This window comes from Takifugu flavidus, chromosome 7, assembly GCF_003711565.1.
Source record: "Takifugu flavidus isolate HTHZ2018 chromosome 7, ASM371156v2, whole genome shotgun sequence".
NCBI classification, from domain to species: domain Eukaryota; kingdom Metazoa; phylum Chordata; class Actinopteri; order Tetraodontiformes; family Tetraodontidae; genus Takifugu; species Takifugu flavidus.
The window spans coordinates 13,145,654-13,163,924 of NC_079526.1; the positions used below are offsets into that span (position 1 = coordinate 13,145,654).

The 18,271-nt window shown below is 46.3% G+C and overlaps 1 protein-coding gene across 2 annotated transcripts in view; it reads right to left on the minus strand.

Moving 5' to 3' along the window:
- Nucleotides 1-18,271, minus strand: part of cachd1 (cache domain containing 1) — a 43,635-nt gene that overhangs the window by 24,467 nt on the left and 897 nt on the right. For both annotated transcript variants that reach the window (XM_057038301.1, XM_057038300.1), the window contains exon 2: nucleotides 2,617-2,679. In XM_057038301.1, the coding sequence (XP_056894281.1) occupies nucleotides 2,617-2,679 (63 nt within the window). The remainder of the gene's footprint in view (nucleotides 1-2,616; nucleotides 2,680-18,271) is intronic.

Here is an 18,271-nt window from a genome sequence, read left to right on the forward strand (position 1 = left end):
CGCGCTCCCGCGTCTCACACTGTGGAGTTTTGAGGTTTCCCAGTCTGCCAGAAGCGATTAGGGCGAAACCTCGACGTGCTTTAAAATACCAGAGAGGGTTAAGGGGGGGGGGGGGGCGCTGGCTGAGGTTTGGACAATCAGGAAACCTGCAATTCAGACCGTGGTGCCACAGCCGTTGCTGTGAATTCCCACGTGAATTGAGAGCAGGGGTTTGAACAATTATCATAGTTTCCAGGCGGTTTCATCACTCCGGCCAAAACAGCAGGTCACACGTCACCGAAGCCACTTCCTGGTTCGTGCGTGAGCAGTGGCGCGATGCTTCTGCATCCTCAGTCAGCTGCATTAATCTGTTACGTTGGTGGTGCGGCGCCTTCTCCTGTCGTCACCACCCGACCCAACAGCCGGTTTCACCGCTGATGTCATTCAGCCGGACGTGTTTGAACCAGAAGTGTCAGGAAAACACGAGGAAACGTCAATGACGTGAGCTCAGAATCACGGGTTTCTTATTTTCGGCATCTCCGAGTCGTCAGGTCCTTGAAGGTCCTCGCTGGATGGCAGAGCCGAGGCAGGGGCCCACAAAAGGGACTGCCGATTTCTGCCGTGACGCATGTCAGAGCGAAGCGTGTTGGCAGCAATTTAAATTAGCGGGAGAGCCTGGGAGCAGCCAGCGGCATCGCTAACGCCACGAATCAGAAGGAAAAACAAGCGGAATAAATTCATGATGGAGACGCCAGCAGAGATGTGACGGCTGTCTGCAGATCTCTGAATAATAGATATCTAAAAGAGAAACTTCTCTCTTCTCTGCACGCCTCGTCTCTCCTCCCTCTCCCTCCTCGACTTTGCCTCACAATTGTTGGCGCACGTCGCCTCCCTGTCCGTCAAAAGCTCACTGCTAAAAATAACACACACCCCCAATCACCCCAGCGTGGAGCGGCCGTGGAGAACGTCCTCCAGTATGCCCCATTTGGTGGTCTGGGGAGGGCAGCACAGACCTGCTAGCTAACGCTGAATTCTGTTACACACCAGGATGAGCTCATAGGTCCTATTGGGCCCTTGGGTGGTGCAGGACCATGCTCAGCCTCATGTGGCTGCCAGCAGATGAAGGTAGAGATGCTTCTAACAGGTTGGCCCGCTCCCCAGAGCTGACTCAGATTAAGTGCAGCTAGAGCGGCGCCGGAGCCCGTTCAGCGATCAGGAAACCGCGTCCCATCAGGATCAGCTTCCCATCCTCAGTGGGTTCCTGATTTGGGTTTCCACTCACCTTCTGACGCCTTCCCAACGTGATTGATTAAAAACTTCCTCTGGATTATTCGCTGTCATCTGGAACGGATTCTATTTCTGAGCAGTGGGTAATCTAAAATCTTCCAGTAAAACTCAGGCCCGACTCAGGAGAACAGAACTGACCCGGGACCTGAACGTTGGTTCTTTAGTCTTTATTAACACACCCTGGGAGGGCTTTTCTAACCTTATAGTCCCCTCTGAATCGGCGCTGAAAGCAAATGCTTCCAGAGAGCGTGTTTAATGTAGTGAGACCTGCACAACAGGTCGGGATTATTTTCACATTTCATAAGCAGGAAGCACGGCGAGGCGTGTGCACGTGGCTTTCTGTGTCAATTAGTGAGGAAAACACATGAGATGAGGGATGTGAGTCACCAACAGTAAATACCTGCAAGGTGAGAATGGCTATATCTCTCACGCACACACACACACACACCACACACACACACACACCACAACATAATCACAGGAGATGTGCAAACATCAGCCTTTCTGTTCTTGCTGGTGGCTGTTTACCACTCTGGTGTTTACCATCGCTCTTCCAAGACCCCTTTTATGTAAGCACACACACACACACACACACACACACACACACAAAATGTTGTTTCAAAATACCGAACACAAATAATTTGGATGAAATTAAATCTTTCGAGCTCAAATGGCACCTCTCCTTCAAGCCTCTCATTCTCCTGCCTACACCCGTGCACGCTTCTACTGAGGAGAAGGGAGGAGAGGGTGAGACAGAGAGTGAGACAGAGAATGTGAGACAGAGAGTGTGAGACAGAGAGTGAGACAGAGAATGTGAGACAGAGAGTGTGAGACAGAGAGTGAGACAGAGAGTGAGAGAGACAGAGAATGTGAGACAGAGAGTGAGACAGAGAATGTGACAGGGAGTGAGACAGAGAATGTGAGACAGAGAGTGAGACAGAGAATGTGAGACAGAGAGTGAGAGAGAATGTGAGACAGAGAGTGAGACAGAGAGTGAGAGAGACAGAGAATGTGAGACAGAGAGTGAGACAGAGAGTGTGAGACAGAGAGTGTGAGACAGAGAGTGTGAGAGCGCACTAACAAGAAGGAAACCAGATGGGGAACCTTCAAGGCCAACGAGACAACAGCAACAGAATTTTAATAAATCTCCCTTTTCCTCTGATGGCGAGTGTTTGATTCAGCCATTAGTGAAGAGACTCCACACACACACACACACACACACACACACACACACACACACACAGACACAGACACAGACACAGCCACACACAGCCACACACAGACACACACACACAGACACACACACACACACACACACACACACACAGAGTCGGGGCCTTTGTTACTCACCTGCTGCACTTCCGTCTCTCCATTTGACGTCTTCTCCGTGTACACAAATGAGTTGAAAATTCTCTGTGTGGAGACAGAAAAGCAGGCAGAGATGAGAAAACATCCCGACCTGAAAACCACAACAGGATAAAACTATTTGCTTTGGCTTCCAGGGGGCAGGATAAGAGCTAAAAAACACCTCCATCTGCCGGGCATGTGGCCGACGGGCGGCTGAATTAGTTCCCTCAAAACCCCCAAAACCACCCAGAAACACAATATGACACCGTTAACACTTTCTTTTTGTATTTTTATGCAAATTTGGAAGTTTGGAGATCATTTTTCTCTGCTCCGGGTCCACAGAGAGAAGACAGAGTCAGAAATCAAGCAGTAAATATGTACACACCATCCACAGGTGCCTCACGGGGCCCATCTGCTCAGCCCCCCTCTGTTCTTAATTCCTGATGTACACACACTGCCAAAACACACACTTCCAGACACAGAGAGGACCGGTGTGTACGGAGTCTCGCTGCACACAAAGCTTTAAACACCTGCTTCCGTTTCCCTCGTACACCTTAACCTGCAGTTACCCAGAATGCACCAGAATGCACACACACCAGCGACTTATCTGAAGGATGTTATTTACTAAAATAACGCTTCCGTCTCTCAGTCCTGATGCAGAAAAAGAAACGCGACCTAAAAACCGTTTTTTAAAAAGCTGCCAATCAGTAACAAGTCGCTAATTAACCCGCCAAGCACGGCGCTCTAAATTAAAAGCTCTCGTCTAGAAAAGCTTATTTAATCAGCTGGATTCAAATTATTCATGTGTTGTACATTAAAGTCTCATTAAATATTCTTTTAACTTCACTAAAAATCAAATGTGATGACTGAAAAATAAAAAAAATAAAAACACTAGCCTAATTAATCTAAGAGCACCATTTTAACTCAGAGCATTAATTCAGAAACTGAATAATGAATGAATTTCAGATGGTTCCTGTTATAACAGAGTTATTAACGTCCACACAACTCACCTGCATTTACTGATGCCTCCCATTTAGACCTTTTTTTTAAGCTGAAATGAGCTTTTATCACATAGCTGTTGTCTTTTGTGAAGTTGTATATTTAATATATCTGCTTTAATTACAATAATGGCACTTTTTTAAGTAGGTTCATTACTCAAACTTATCAATTAACGACCACTCAGCAGTAACACTTTAACCACCCTGCAGGACTGGGACATCCCAGTTCTATTTCTGACACTCTCATTATCCCCAATTAGAAATTCACACATCGCAAATTATGTCATAATTCTAACACCCAACCATGCTATTAATTTCAATGCCGCCATTCAGATTATTATTTTAACTCTATAATGTCGTTACCATCTATTAACCAACACCTATGACATGTAATGGTGGATAAACACTAGTGATGATCATCAATGTCTGACTAAAGCTCCAATCATGAGGAAGCACAACCGCACAATTAACCAGTCAGCTGTTAAACTCAAACCCGAGTCCGGTCCGTCCAGTGTTCCGCACCGGCAGGACTCTGAGACCCAGAACTGGCAAACAGGCACAAAAGTGGAGCAGCATCTGCTTTCAAAACAAAGCTTAAAAAATGAAGCAGTACAGGAAGGAGACACGTCTCAGGCCCTTCTGAAGCCGTCCAGGAGTGTCACGTAGAGAGATAGAGAGAGAGATAGAGAGATAGAGAGCGATAGAGAGAGAGATAGAGAGATAGAGATAGAGAGTGAGAGCGATAGAGAGAGAGATAGAGAGATAGAGATAGAGAGTGAGAGCGATAGAGAGAGAGCAATAGAGAGAGAGAGAGATCTGTTGATCAGCCACAGGTCCGCGTCCCTCCCCAGTGCCTCCAGTGTTTGTTGATGGAGCTGCTTTGCGGTTTTCACAGCTATGTAGCGACCAGCGAGGAATGCTGAGCTCTGAAACCTGAGAGGCCTGAAGCCGCCTGGGCCACTGCGGGCCCCCGGCCTCCCCTGACCCATAATCAAACACGGACAGACACGCCACACACGGACAAGTACACAACAATGATACACACACCTCTTTACTGGACAGGATTGGGAAGTTAAAAATGAAATCAAGAGCTTGTGTTGTGTCAATACAGGATGGAAGCAAAGCTGATGAGACGTGATAGAGAAGTGATCACAAAGCTCCGCAACGTGCATGTCTGAGGTGCGCATGGTGTTATGGTATGGCCGATGCACAACATAACAGGACAACCGCGGTATCTGAACTAGGAAGAGAGTTTCTGGGAGGAACGTCGAGCTCCTAACTTCATAAAAATGAACTTTGTTTGGTCTCAGTTGGCCAGTGACCTGACACAACGTGCACTGTGAATTATTTGCGCTGTGCAAACACAGACATGGAAATCGGCATCTTTATACCAAGGTTTTTTATTTACCCAAGTTTTTGGGTTGTTTTTTTTAAAGTTTGAATTCACTTTTCACTCACAAACAGAACCAAGACTACGGGGGCTCAACACTCTTCTAAACTATTGCTGCTTTGGCATAAAAATCAATTCAACGGACTTGTAAACTCAAACATTCCTGAAGGCTTAAACTGGAGTCTTTGCTGTGCGACTGCTGGTGGGTGTGAAGATACCGGCAGGTTTTCCAACAGAGCTGAAAAGAATCTCCCGTCCGCTGATCACAGAGAGCTTTGTCCCATCAGATTAGCTTGATCCAGAGTCCTGCTTCCCGGGAACGACTGAAGCTGGGAGGATGAATGACAGGAACCTTTCTAACCTGAGTTATGGTGGCATCTATCATCACATCTGTTATTTCAAATGCTGCTCTCGTTTACAGGAAGGGAATACGACCATCCGTCAGATTCTAAAAACATTCCCATCCTCTTTTACACTGAATCGCAGCCTAAGGATGTTTATTAGTCCCAACGTTCACCCTTTATCATTCTGCCCGCCCCCCTAAATCCTGTTTGTCCCCACAAAAGCTGCTGATTTAAATGTTTTGACTGCAGAAACTCTTCCCGTATGCTATATGGCATCTATTTAATTGGAGCTGCCTCTTCTGTTCCACCGTCAGCCCTAAATTACCCCAAGAGGCTCTTTGGCCCTAAAGAGATGCCATTGTCCTTGGAGGGGCTGCTAAAAAGAAAATAAATGCAGACAGATGATCCAGGTTCCCAGCCTTGATGCTTGACACTTGAGATTCTGACACAGCAGCAGGAAAACAGAGCGGCACATGCTGGAGGAAGAGAAAGGAGACGATGGGAACAGGAGGCCGGCGACTGGGCTCTCTGTGTAGTGGGGAATACTCCAATTAGCAATTCCAACATCTTCAAAGGCTGGAGTGGAGCTGGAATCCACGCTCATTTAGGACCAGCCCATGCGCAGACACAAATGGAGCGTTTTATAGATCGCCGATCGGTCGGCCCCAGGTTTTCACACCACGGGTGGGGCGCACTGCACAATAAAGGACATTTCTGTGAATGTTTGAGAGAAAAACAGACTGCGCTGCGTGGATGATTCGGAGCCGTTCGGCCTGAGAGATCCGTTTCCGTACAGCCGACACATAAAAGGCCGGAGCCCAGGGGAGAGCAACCGCTGCTTCCTCCATGCTGACGGTATACAACTCAGCCTTCCTTCCATCCTCTCTTCCCCTCGCTGCTTTTCCTTCAGTCCTCTCTCCATCCCACCCTGCCTCGAGCCAACTCCACGCTCATTGCACTACAAAGAGCTAGAGCCAGGGATGTGCAATTGAAACTATATCATTTACCGGTACTTTTTTCCCCCTCCACGATTCACTGCCGCGTCTCCGTTCCCGGCTTTGCTCCTCTGTCGATTTTCTACCCAAATACTACAAAGGACAATCAAAGGAGGGGCATGTGGGAACAAAGAAGGAGTCTGAAAACAATGATTTTATGTTTTTCTGACAAACACATTACAATAAACTAAATATATAATAAAAAATTCACCTGACGTGAAGGGTGCAAATCTGGCTCAGTACCACTGACACTTTACTACACTTGCAGTAAAAATATAGAAACATACACAACAGACTTGCAATATGCAATTATTATTATACAGTTTACATGATTTCCTAGTAAACACTGATTATTAATGGGACCAGTGATGGCCAAATTCTAAAAATCATAATACCTTCACCTTGCACAGGGCAAATCCCTTTAATTTCCCACAATAAAAGAGTGCAGGGAGCTGTATTAAGAAGGCAGATGTGAAAGAGGGTTGTTATTACTAAAACAGCCACAGAGGAACAAAAAAACCTGCTAACTGTGGTTCTTTTCCAGTCTAGTGGTGTAGGTCTGCTAATCAGATCACAAACCATCTGGAAAGTGCTAGTTGCTGGACTCAGATGAATGCGGGGGGGTCAAATCAATTCATTTGAGCCAGACTAATGGACAACCTGAGCCAGAGTCTCCGGAACGCTGTCCATCATAAAGACGTGTGGGCCGGCGTCATAGCTTAGTTAGTTGTGATTTGCTTTGCAACTGTTTAAATCTCTCCATTTATGTGCTGAACTACGCATGAAGAGTGGAAAAATGCAGGATTCCTGCCCATTTTACTACAGTTTCACCATGTAGTTGTCATAGTAACTTGAAATTAAACTCTAATGGATAAACCAGCCCAGTGTTCTTTTATGGAAATTGTAATGCATGGCAGCAACAACGGCTTCACAATAGCTTTTACACTGCTGCTCCAGCGCTGAATCAGATTAAACATTAAAATCTGTAGGTTTACTATCAAAATCTCTGGTGTAAACATGTTCTGAGTAGTTGCTCTAAGTGAATAGTCCAACATTCCACAAACCTTTGCGCACAAAGGCAACCACATGCTTGCTGTGGTGCTGAAATACCGCAACCCCCACCTATCCAAACGGCTCCAGGGCCGAGAGGGAGGCCCCGTTCATAGCATTGTGCCTCAGGGAATCTGGGTAATCCTGTCACAAGTGGAGAGCAGCTAGTACAGGAATAATTGCACTTAAGACTCTTCAAGGACGGAACCATAGATGATTGACAAGCTAACATTTAAAAAGCACAGCCTGGGGCTGGACTATAGCTTCAAAATGTACCACCAACACAGTTTTAACCTATGTTCTGCTTACTGGGAAATATGGCTTAGTGGCCCACATGTTAATAACAACCACGTGTGTTGTAGTTAAGAACAGGACAGAAACAACATGTTCCACGCTGGAATAACACAGCTCATGCAAATCACTTGTTACATCTTTGGAGGGGCAAAAAAAAGCTCGTCTCCACAGCAACCTAAAACACAACCACAAACTGTAGAAAGAATCAGTGGAGGAAAACATTAAACCCGTCTTTAGGCGGAGCATCTGTCAGCAATGCCATACAGCCCCAGATGCATAAGTTAAAAATGGGATCAAGATGCAGAAAAAGGCATAGACTGCTGTCGTTGCCAATGATTGGGCTGTAACACATAAACCACGCCCTGTACGGAGAGCCGCGGGGCCAAAAAGCTAATTAAAAACTTTGTGACTCTCCGTCTTGTCTCCCTGTAAAATATTTGGAGTCATTATTTGAGCACAAAAAGATGCACATCCAGTCTAAAGACAGCTGCGCATTTGTGATCACATCACGCCGAAGCACGTTTGAACGCCATTTTTATGACCTCCCCAGAAGCCATCGTTTGCCTGAGATGTTTGTTCTCCCTCGCTGCAGACGGGATATAATGTTTTCCACATGTGAAAGAAAAGAAATAGGGGACTGAGGGTGGAACAGAGGAACAGAACAGCAGGAAAATGGAGGGAAACAGTGGAAAGAGGGGAAATGCAGTGTTGTTTTAGCCCTAATTTGACAGTAATAAAACAAAATCTGAGCACTGTATTTACCTATTTACGGTACATAAGGGTGGGATGTGTACGAAAATGACTCTTCTACACAAAGATGCACTGTAAACAAAGAGTAAATATAATGTTTTTGTACCTCTTGTGGATTCTAAATTGATTATGGTTACATTAATTCTATTTGTGTCTATTTGTGAAAAACTTGAAGAACCAAAGATATAGGCTTAAATGGTGATGTCTAGACTTCTGACCTCTGTAAAAAACATTAAAAACGTCCAAGTACTGACGCAGCTTCAAGTATGGTGAAACCCTGGTGGCCTCCAGAGTTTTATATATATGTAAAGACTTCCATAAAACTCAACCTGGCGTCTAATGGGACCAGCGTTTATTGGCAAATACCGAGTCCGCACCCAGCGGGAAACTGGGAGAAGTTAGGAAACAATGAAAAGTTTCAGGTTTTTCATCATCAAAGGCAAAATAAAAGCAGGAAAGGAGAGAAATCAAAGCTGATCAGTTTTAGTGCGGGCTTGTGTCGTAGCTGTGGTACGTGTGTTTACGTCCCGGAGTATCTGGAAGTAAAAGGGTGGAGGGGGGTTCTTTGATGTTAAAGCGGCTCAGTCTTTAAAACGTCGCCACAGGCCGCATTTACCAGGCACTAATGATCCTCCACTAATTAGGAACCTTAAAACAAAGTACTGGGTGTACTTGTGTGTGGTGGCAATCCTGCTTTGGTTAGCAGGACAATTGAACAGAATTACACATTTTACAGAAATGAACCCAGCTGGTTGCAGTTTTGAGCGTATAACTTACTAGTTGGTCGCCCAGACGTGACCGAGAGTCAAAGTATTAAACAATTCTATGCATGTGCATTGATGCTGATGATTTCAGGTGGCAGGAAAGAGCCAGAGTCCCTCTCAAACCCCCGAGCCCTGCCTGGGCTTCAGCCTTCTCAGGGCTCAATGCCAACAGACGGAGGCACCACAGGCCCCGGTCACACCATCGCGATACTTCCCGTCAAAGCCAAAAACCAAACCGACCCCTTTGAGAGGTGGGAAACTCCAGAGACTCCAGTCCAAACAATCCAGGGATGTACAAACTGAGAAAAGGCATCCAAGTGAAGTGGAGGCCCGGCCACGAGGTCCCCACTGAGCCCTGTGGACAGATGTTCGTCCAGGACATTTCATCGTCTTCAGGAGCTTCTGTAAATATGTGGTTACCCTGAATTTTACATCTTTGAAAGGTTTTGAATAAACTGGACAACAAACGGCTGAGAAAGTTTTACAGTTCTGGCAATATTATGGAGTGAGAATGAAAAGGGGCTGATTAAAAAGACTGGCAGGGGGCTTTGCTTGGTTCTTCTAACACTAACACGTCGTCCTCTTGACCCCAGTCATAAATGAATCCAAAAGACACGACACGATAGGTTTTTATAAAATGACCGTATAAAACACAGAAGGGGAAAAAAGGCCGTATAAAACGACAGGAAATTCTGCCAGATGCCCATTTGGGCGCCTCTGGGAGGTGAACGTAGAGGAGACTGAGAGAAGAGAAGGCAAAAAGATGACAGGAGACAGAGGGCTGGGTGGTGGGTGTTGTGGGGCAGGTGGGGGGGTTCTGGCGTGGTCGCATGCTCGGGTTTCCCAGCATGATGCGAGATCTTATCTGGCCTCTGAAGTCTCTCTATTACCAAGACATTCTGTGCTCCTCTGTTCTCCTGCAGCAGCTACACAGAACTAAGTCCAGTTAACACTCAGGATTACATTTTAATGACACTCCTTTGTGGTTTTTCTCTCATCTGTAAGTGTAACTTTAGACCGGATTTGTCTTATTTAACCCTCTTTTACCTCAAATGAACACAAAAAAACCTCATTTTGACACCCAACACAAAAATGAAAGCATCCCAAACCTACAAATAAATCATTTAAAAAAAAGAGACACAACTGGTGAAAAACAAGTGAAACAGAAGCAGTTTTGATGTTGGACTCCTGCGCGGTACCGTGCGGCCCAGCATTCATCGCTCTGACACCAGGTGATTAACTGGATGCAGAATTTGTGTTGGCCGCTCAGCGAGCCAGGGGGAGGCTGCGGTAGGGAAGGAAAACATCGGTCCGTGTCCCACTAAATTTGAAATTTTATGCACGGCCGTAAACCGGCATTAAAGTTATGCCTCTCTTCAGAGCAAACGCTTACTGGTGTTACGTGATCCACTGAGAGCTTTTTACCCGTGCGCACGCACGGATAAACATGCTTTAAAAAAGGACAGTTCATGGGTTGGAGCCTGTGGCTGCAGCAGGAAACCCCGATGCCAGAAATTATAAACACCAAATATTCTTTTTAAATTCATTTAAGTCAATTACAGAAGCACCAAAAAACCTTAAACACGGCACAAAGAGATGCGCCGTTCACCGTGCAGCTACAGTAACAGCAGGAGTCCCGCTCAGGCCCTCGCCACGTTGCTGCCTTTGTCTTGTTCCCGGCCGTCTTCTGTTTCCCCCCTCAACTAACAGGTCGGGCCCGGGCTCAGAACGCCAACGCGTGCCTGAGAGACCTGAGAGATGCGTCTCTGATGGAGCAGAAAACACACCGAGGTAGCGTGACGCAGCACGTGAGGTCAAAACACGAAAGACCTACCAAGACAGCAAGAATTACATCATATTTTTGATAAACAACAGAGAAGAAAACTCTTCTCACAATGGCTGGTGTGGCCCGATTGACCTCTGATTATGGTTTACTTTACAGGCAGCCATTTGGTCGGGGAAATCCAGCGTTTGTATTTCTGCGGGCTGCCGCAGCACTTTGCGTATGAACGCAGCGCTAGATTCCTTTGGTGGAAAGTCACAGAAGAAAGTGATGCGATAAAATGACCCCCAGGAGGTGTGGGTGGAGCAGTGTGGGGATAAAGGTGACTACTGTAGGAGGAAAAACAGGAAGAGTTGAGCTGCAGGGCAAAAATGAGCCACTCGTGGTTCCCATTGTCCTCTTTGTCAAGGTAACACAGGACTCTCGCTTCTTAACACAGCTAAAAACACAGTTATGAAGTCAGTGGATTAATAGAGTAACTAATAAATGAGTTATTTTGGAAATCAAATGGGGGGGGGGTTAAATGATCCAACGGCAGGGTGCAGCAGTAGGAGATTGTAGGAGGTTAGCAACCGTAGCACAAAGAAAGTCTCCAAATTGAGACCATCTCACGCTCTTTAAAAACGACAAAAACGAGCATATTCAATCATCCTCAGCAGAATATCGCAGCCTAAACATTTGACTAATTACAATTAGTGGAGGTTTTGCAACAGGACCCAAATCCCAGACAGGAAATTGAGAAGCAACGTTTCTGTTAATGAGATGCAGTTCACGTTTCATTCATCCTCCTGCAAACCTGCACGCGCTCCGAGTCTGTGTATCACAAACGTGTCAGGCCGAACCCCTTAAGAGAGCAGGCAGGCCTGTGGGGGGGGTGAGGGGATGGGGGGAGGCTGTCAACTGAATATGCATCAGGTTCCTTCCTTATGCTGTCTAAACATTGGAACCTCTCCCATTCAGATTCATGAGTCGATCATTGCTGTATGCAAAAGCTCAAGTGAGAGGGATTTCAAAATAAAGGCGGCGTGGGGGTGGGGGCGGGGGCGGGGGTGGGGACTCCCCAAGGACGTTCGCAAGTTTCTGGTATGTAAATGAAGAGTGAGCTGGGGGAGAGGGAGAACAGTTTTGCCGACGTTTACAAATCCCGCCGTAGCGGCCGATCCAGATTTGTTTACGCCAGATTTTCCAGATTCCAACCAACATCCAAATCATGCAAAGAACCAAGAAAAACAGGATGTGCACAAGAATTCTGCGTGAAAACTGTGCTGCAGCATGATAATCCCGGCTAATCGAGAATAACATCAAAATATCTACGCAGTGCATCTGCCAAGAGACGCCAGCACAAACCCCAGCTGGCCGACGGTGCCGAAACCATGGCGAGACAGTCGAGGAGCTGGCGGCGAACCAGTCCTCCAGATCTGGCAACCAGGGAAACAGGGATGCATAAAAGCCTGGAAGCCAAGGAGCAAACGCAAATGAAATCTGCATTTAGCTTTGCTGCATAAAAACTTAGCGGAGCTTCTGCCAGAACACAAACTCATACACAACAAAAACACACAATGATCCTCCTGATGCGAGACAGAGCGGGTTGCTACACAACAGGCCCGACACTAGAGCCCCCAGCTCAGCCTGGATGGAGTTACGCTCAGTTCTGAGGTATTTTTTCAATAAAAAAAACTGATTTGGAGAAAAAACATTGGAAATAGAGCTGCAGCATCTATTAGACTTCGCTAACCAACTCATGGAAGGGGGTGAAAAACACTGGGGACTCAATGTTAGTGTAGACAAGGAGCGCAGTGTGTGGAGCAGCACAGACAGCAGACGATCCTATCTGCCCATTTAACCAAATTAAGCAGAGTTTAGTTTGACTGTCGCCGTGAGGTCAAACCGGCTGATCCAGGGAGCGAAGCTGTACACCCAGACAGAGGAGCGTAAAATCAGGGTGATCTTATGGGGCCGGGGTCGTGACCTGCTGGTACTATTTGCCATCCCGGGCTTTAAACTATAACACTTTAAGTTGCAAGGCTGCCGACCCCGCCTCTCCAGAAGCTGCACGCATTAACATGATCTTTGCGTGCGTGTACGTATGTTCTAATGCAGATATTCCAATGAACGGGATTTCAGGTAATTAAATATGCTTGGAATGACACGTTCCCATCATTAAAGGTCTAACCATGAGATGAGATCTTATACCTTTTATAGGACTCTTGATTTAACACCCCTCCCTTCCTCCCAAACTGGCAACAGCTCTGACCCACAACTAGGACTGAGTCTGGAGGCACAGTAAAAAGAGGCATTAAAACAATCGGATCTGTTTAGGTCCAACTGTCCTCATCTAGAATGCAAAGCCTCTCCTGCAGGAGTGTGTGAGCACTGAGAGGGGGATGGGGACCTCACAAATGCTTGATGGGAGGGAAACTGGTCCCTCTACTCTCCTTGCCCTCCCAAATGGCTATTTTGTTCACTGCCCCGTTGCGCTCACCACCAGCCCCCCGCCCTTTCTTCCTTTCTTTCGGGGAGAGTTCATTTTGAGTCAGGCCCATTGTGACGGGGGCTGAAGGGGCTGACTCGCTGAGGGGGTGGCCTGGGGTGTGTTGGCTCACATTGGGCAGTGCTACTCAAGCTAACGTAACACTGGCAGGAATCTGAAGAAAAACTCAAAGCCTGGATCACCAATAAAGATCCTTTTCCCTCCCAACGAGTGCATTTATAATTGCTCTGAGTGTGTGTGTGTGTGTGTGTGGTGTGTGTGTGTGTGTGTGTTTGAGAAGGAGAGAGAAGGGAGTGTTTCTACAAAGAAAATAGGTGATAGCAAATGACATGCAGAATAATATAAAACTAAGGAATTAGTTGATTAAATGACAGAGGAACAACAGCCTTGAAAACCTTAAACTCAAACTCTAATAACTATTGTTAAAAACAGAGCCATCAATCACTTGAGTGGATATTTGCCATTTTCTTTGGATTCTTTGGTGAAACCTGCTAGCTAGTTTAACTTTAACCAACCCCTGCTCTTTTTATTCCCACAGGATCTCACCTCTGAGTATAATTGCTGCGAAACGACTGTAATTTACCAGTTTCTGGGTGACAAACTATCACAGCCTCATCACATCACTTTAACAATCGACTGACTCAGGGCCATTACCCCCCCGGTAGAGCGATGCAACCATGTGGGCCCCAGTATTAAACCAATCAATGCACAGGACAGGCATGAAACAAGCGTGGACTGAAGAACGCGTGTTTCAGCAGCTGATGTTAGCTAGGTTTTTTTTGACCCAGAAAAATACAGGCGCGTTCCTTTGCTTAGCAAAAATACAACAAATGGCAAAAAGCAGCATAAACAAACGCTACATAGTTTAATAAGACAATAAATCACCTGGAATCATCTGCGGGATAAAATGTATTCTTCCTTATTTGAGCATGTTTAACAACTGTGTCTAGTAGAGTTGATTTCTAACAGAAGCTTCGGGGTAATTGGGCCACCAAAAGCAGGACACAAAGCAAAATAGAGAGGGGAAAGCCGAGGAGGCTGCAAATCACTGCAGAACCCATTTCAGTCAAGGCAGAGGGGGCCTCTGTAACCGGGGGATGTTGGAAATAGATCAAAAAGCGGTCAGATAAATGATCTGGCCACTGCTGCACAGACAGATTTAAACCACATCAGCTGGTGGAGAAGAGGAAGAATATCAGTTTTAAGCTCCATCCTCGCCACAGCACACCGAGAGCCAAGAGACAGAGCACTAAACTCTATTTACACTGGGAAAAAAGTAAATGGAATGAAAGGATTGAACGGGAGTCATGCTGTCAAAAAGCCCCCGAGGGGAAGAAGAGAGAAAAAAACACATCAATTAAATGTTTTCTCTTCCAGTAGGATTCAAGTGCAAAGTAAATATCATGCAGGTAGATTTAAATCAAGATGGAGACCATCTCCAAAGAGGGGCACAATGTCTGTTCACGTCTCTTTGATGGGAACAAGGTGACATTTGGAGCGCTCAGTGGTCCCACCAGCTGGAATCTCTCCAACAACTGAACTTACTCGAGTCTTTAATGGTAAACAAAATTAACAAAATGGGTTTGGGCCTCAATACAGCTTTAAACTGAAATACTCTGTTTACTCACTGGGCAATTTAATAGTGCAAAATCCAGTCGTGGAGGAAAGACACAGAACAAAAACGGCGCAAATGAGCAGTGAGATGTGAAGAGAAGAGAAAATCTGAAAAAACAACACAAGCTAAAGCTACTTAGCATTAGTCACCATACAAAATTGGCGTTTGGTTCGAGACGAAGCCCCGTAATGAATAGCTGCTGCCTATTTTTTTTTGTTAAAATGTTGGAAAATAAGCAACATTCTCCTCTGGGTAAATAAACATTCCTGCTCAATTTCCCAGGAAAAAAAGAAAATTGGCGCTTCCTTGGTGTTTGTATTATGATTCAGACCCTCCCGTCTCACCATCCTGGCTGAGACACCACAGAAAGCAAAATAAATGCAATCAAATTACCCCACCGAAGTAAAAAATAGTTGCAGCTCCTGAGGTTTGAGGCACTGGAGGCAGCTGAACACAAAAGTGCCCGTGCCTCTCGGTGCTGGGATCCAGGCCAAACCGCAAGAGCAGCACCACATTTAATGAAAACATGTCTTTTGTTGTCTGCTGCACCTTAACAGGTAGACAAAGGTAGGACATGACAAAAGTAGGTTATTTCTCCAGGCTCTGGCCGTGCCAGGAAGCTTTAAACACGGCAGATGTCGCAGTACAAAGACAGGCAGCCATTTTATTTTATTTTAGAGGAAAATGGACACGTTTTCAAGCATATAATTAAACTTTTATGTAATTAGACATGTATGGTCCGGCAACAGACGCAGCGTGTATAAGCAGGTACCGGAAAAATCCTCCCCGAAAAAGAAAAGCGTGCGCACAAAAAGTGACAGTTGCAGTGGAAAAAGAACAGGTTCGGCAGAGACGCCTCGTAAATCGCCGAGGATTTATAGTTGGGCTGAGAACCAGGAACCGTGCCGAGGCAGGACAGTGAAAGTGTGGCTAACAGAGAGCACCTGTTGCTTAGACAACATAAACATCCAGCACAAGAGTACGAAGGTCAAAAACATGGCGGCCTTGAAGTCGCACCGCGGTGGACGAGTTAGCAGGGGCGGAGAAGGCAGCAGACATACACGTAGCCCCTGAAATGACTCCAGCCCAAAGTGTATACAAGCCAGGAAGGACTAAAAAAGGGAACCATGGCGTGACAGTGAGAATCCCAAAAGTCACGGGGGAAGTGGGGGGGCTGGCGCCTTCGACGCCGACTGACGTGCAGCGAATGCGGCAACACGCAACAGGACTTTGAAGCTGCGCCACAGAACGCCCTGCAGGAATTCTGATTTCCCGAACAACCCTCCTCATACGTGTGTCGAATTCAAAGGTGAGGAAACGAGGAGAAGCGGAGGAAAGGCTGATGGAAAACTGTTTTTAGGAATACGCCTAAAAAGTCACGTAAAAAGGTGTCGAGAGCTGGGGGGCCTCAGAAAAGCACGAGTCAATCACAGCAGGTGTGTCCGGCTCAAAATGTGTCTCCCCTCAACAATCTTGCAAACTTGCATTAATCACCATCAACCCCCTTTGATTTTTCCCTTTTTATGACAATGAACACATGAATCTAAAACAATCACAGCGTATGTAAGGTTTACAGTGTGTGCTCTGCAGCGCCCCTAGTGGCCAGATTAATGTTCAGCTCAGGCTTAGAATCGCACTGAAATCAGGCGACGTAACTCAGGAGGATCAGATTACAATAGAACGCTCCAATAAAAACTATCATTATACTTCACAGCACAGCACATTCACGACAGAAATCCGACCTCCGACCTGAACAAAGCCGGGGTGTACGCCCTCGTTTTGCCCCCCCAATAACTCAATAACGGACGGAACAAAGTTGACCCACTGACTCAGCAGCACCAACAAGAGCCTCAAATTACACCTCGGCCAGAGAATGAGGGGTGGAGTGAAGAGGAGTACAATTACGGATCAAAAAGAAATTCCGGGATGTCCGACACGTTCATGTACAGAACACTGGAAACACGCTCCGGACCCGGCCGGGTCGAGGCCGTTTCAGTAACATCTAGACTCAGGGAAGGAAAATATGATGATCTCACAGAGATTGTGCCTCTTTTTATGGATACAGTTGTTTTATAGTCATGGAAAACCACGAAACATCCAATTTCCAGATTTTCCCAGCGTGGACAACAACACGAGCTTAAACTCATTTTCCCATGATAAACAGCACTCATTTTTTAAAGTAATGGTGAAACATAAAATAATTGGCAATAAAGATACATGGGGTTAATTCCCAGGGATAAACAACGGCAGAGGGATGGAAGGAAAAAGCCGGAATGAGACGGGGAACGAGCACAAGCTGGAGCGCGGCGGTGACAAAGGCACATCCAGCGGGATCAGAGGAAGTCCTGAAAGCCAACTCCCAGAGCTGAGATGAAGGCAACCCAGTGTGGAGGCGCAGAAGATGAAAACGCCATTTGGGGGCAGGGCACCCCGCCGCCCCCCCCGGCTGTGTTCAGACTCTGTAAGTGACTCTGCCTCTGAAGTCCACAACACCCCCTTTTGCACCCTGCAGCGCCGCACCCTCAACCTGCTGCCATTTGGTGCATCCACACGGGCCGGCGCCACCACGGCGTGCGTCCGGCTGCAGTTATTATTCTAAAATTAAACCCAGAAACTCACATGTGATCAGGTTGGCTGGAAAGAAGCGCTTCATTCCGTTAAAAATCCTCCTTTTTAGCCCCATTTTTGCATCAAGCTCCACACGCTCGGGGAATTAAAAACAAATCCATAAAAAAATCTGTTAAATCTTTTCTTTCAGGGAAAGAAAAGAGCATTATATATTCTAGATGACCTTTAATAAACATCATGCTGGTGTTGGTGGTGAAGGAAACCCTTTGGGTGATAAGTTGCTGAGGGGCAGATGTTTACCGCCGCCTGGATTTAAGGGGAAAATCATCCAATAAGGAGCAGAAATGAAATAAAGACGGTCATAAAACTGCTGCTCTGATCCCACCTGATGTTGGGCAAAACATCTGATTTACTGCTGCATTATTTCATCAGATTGATCAGCCGTGGGGCGAAAGGCATCGTTTCCAGACCGAGCCTGCAGGAGCTGCAGCCCTGGTCGCCGTTTGTGCTGCAGAAACGCAGCTGAATTCAGCAGGATCCCGTTTAAAATGATCTTTTGACCTTTGCGTGTTATCTCCGGTTTATGGAGGATGAACAATTGAACTGCATTCATGAA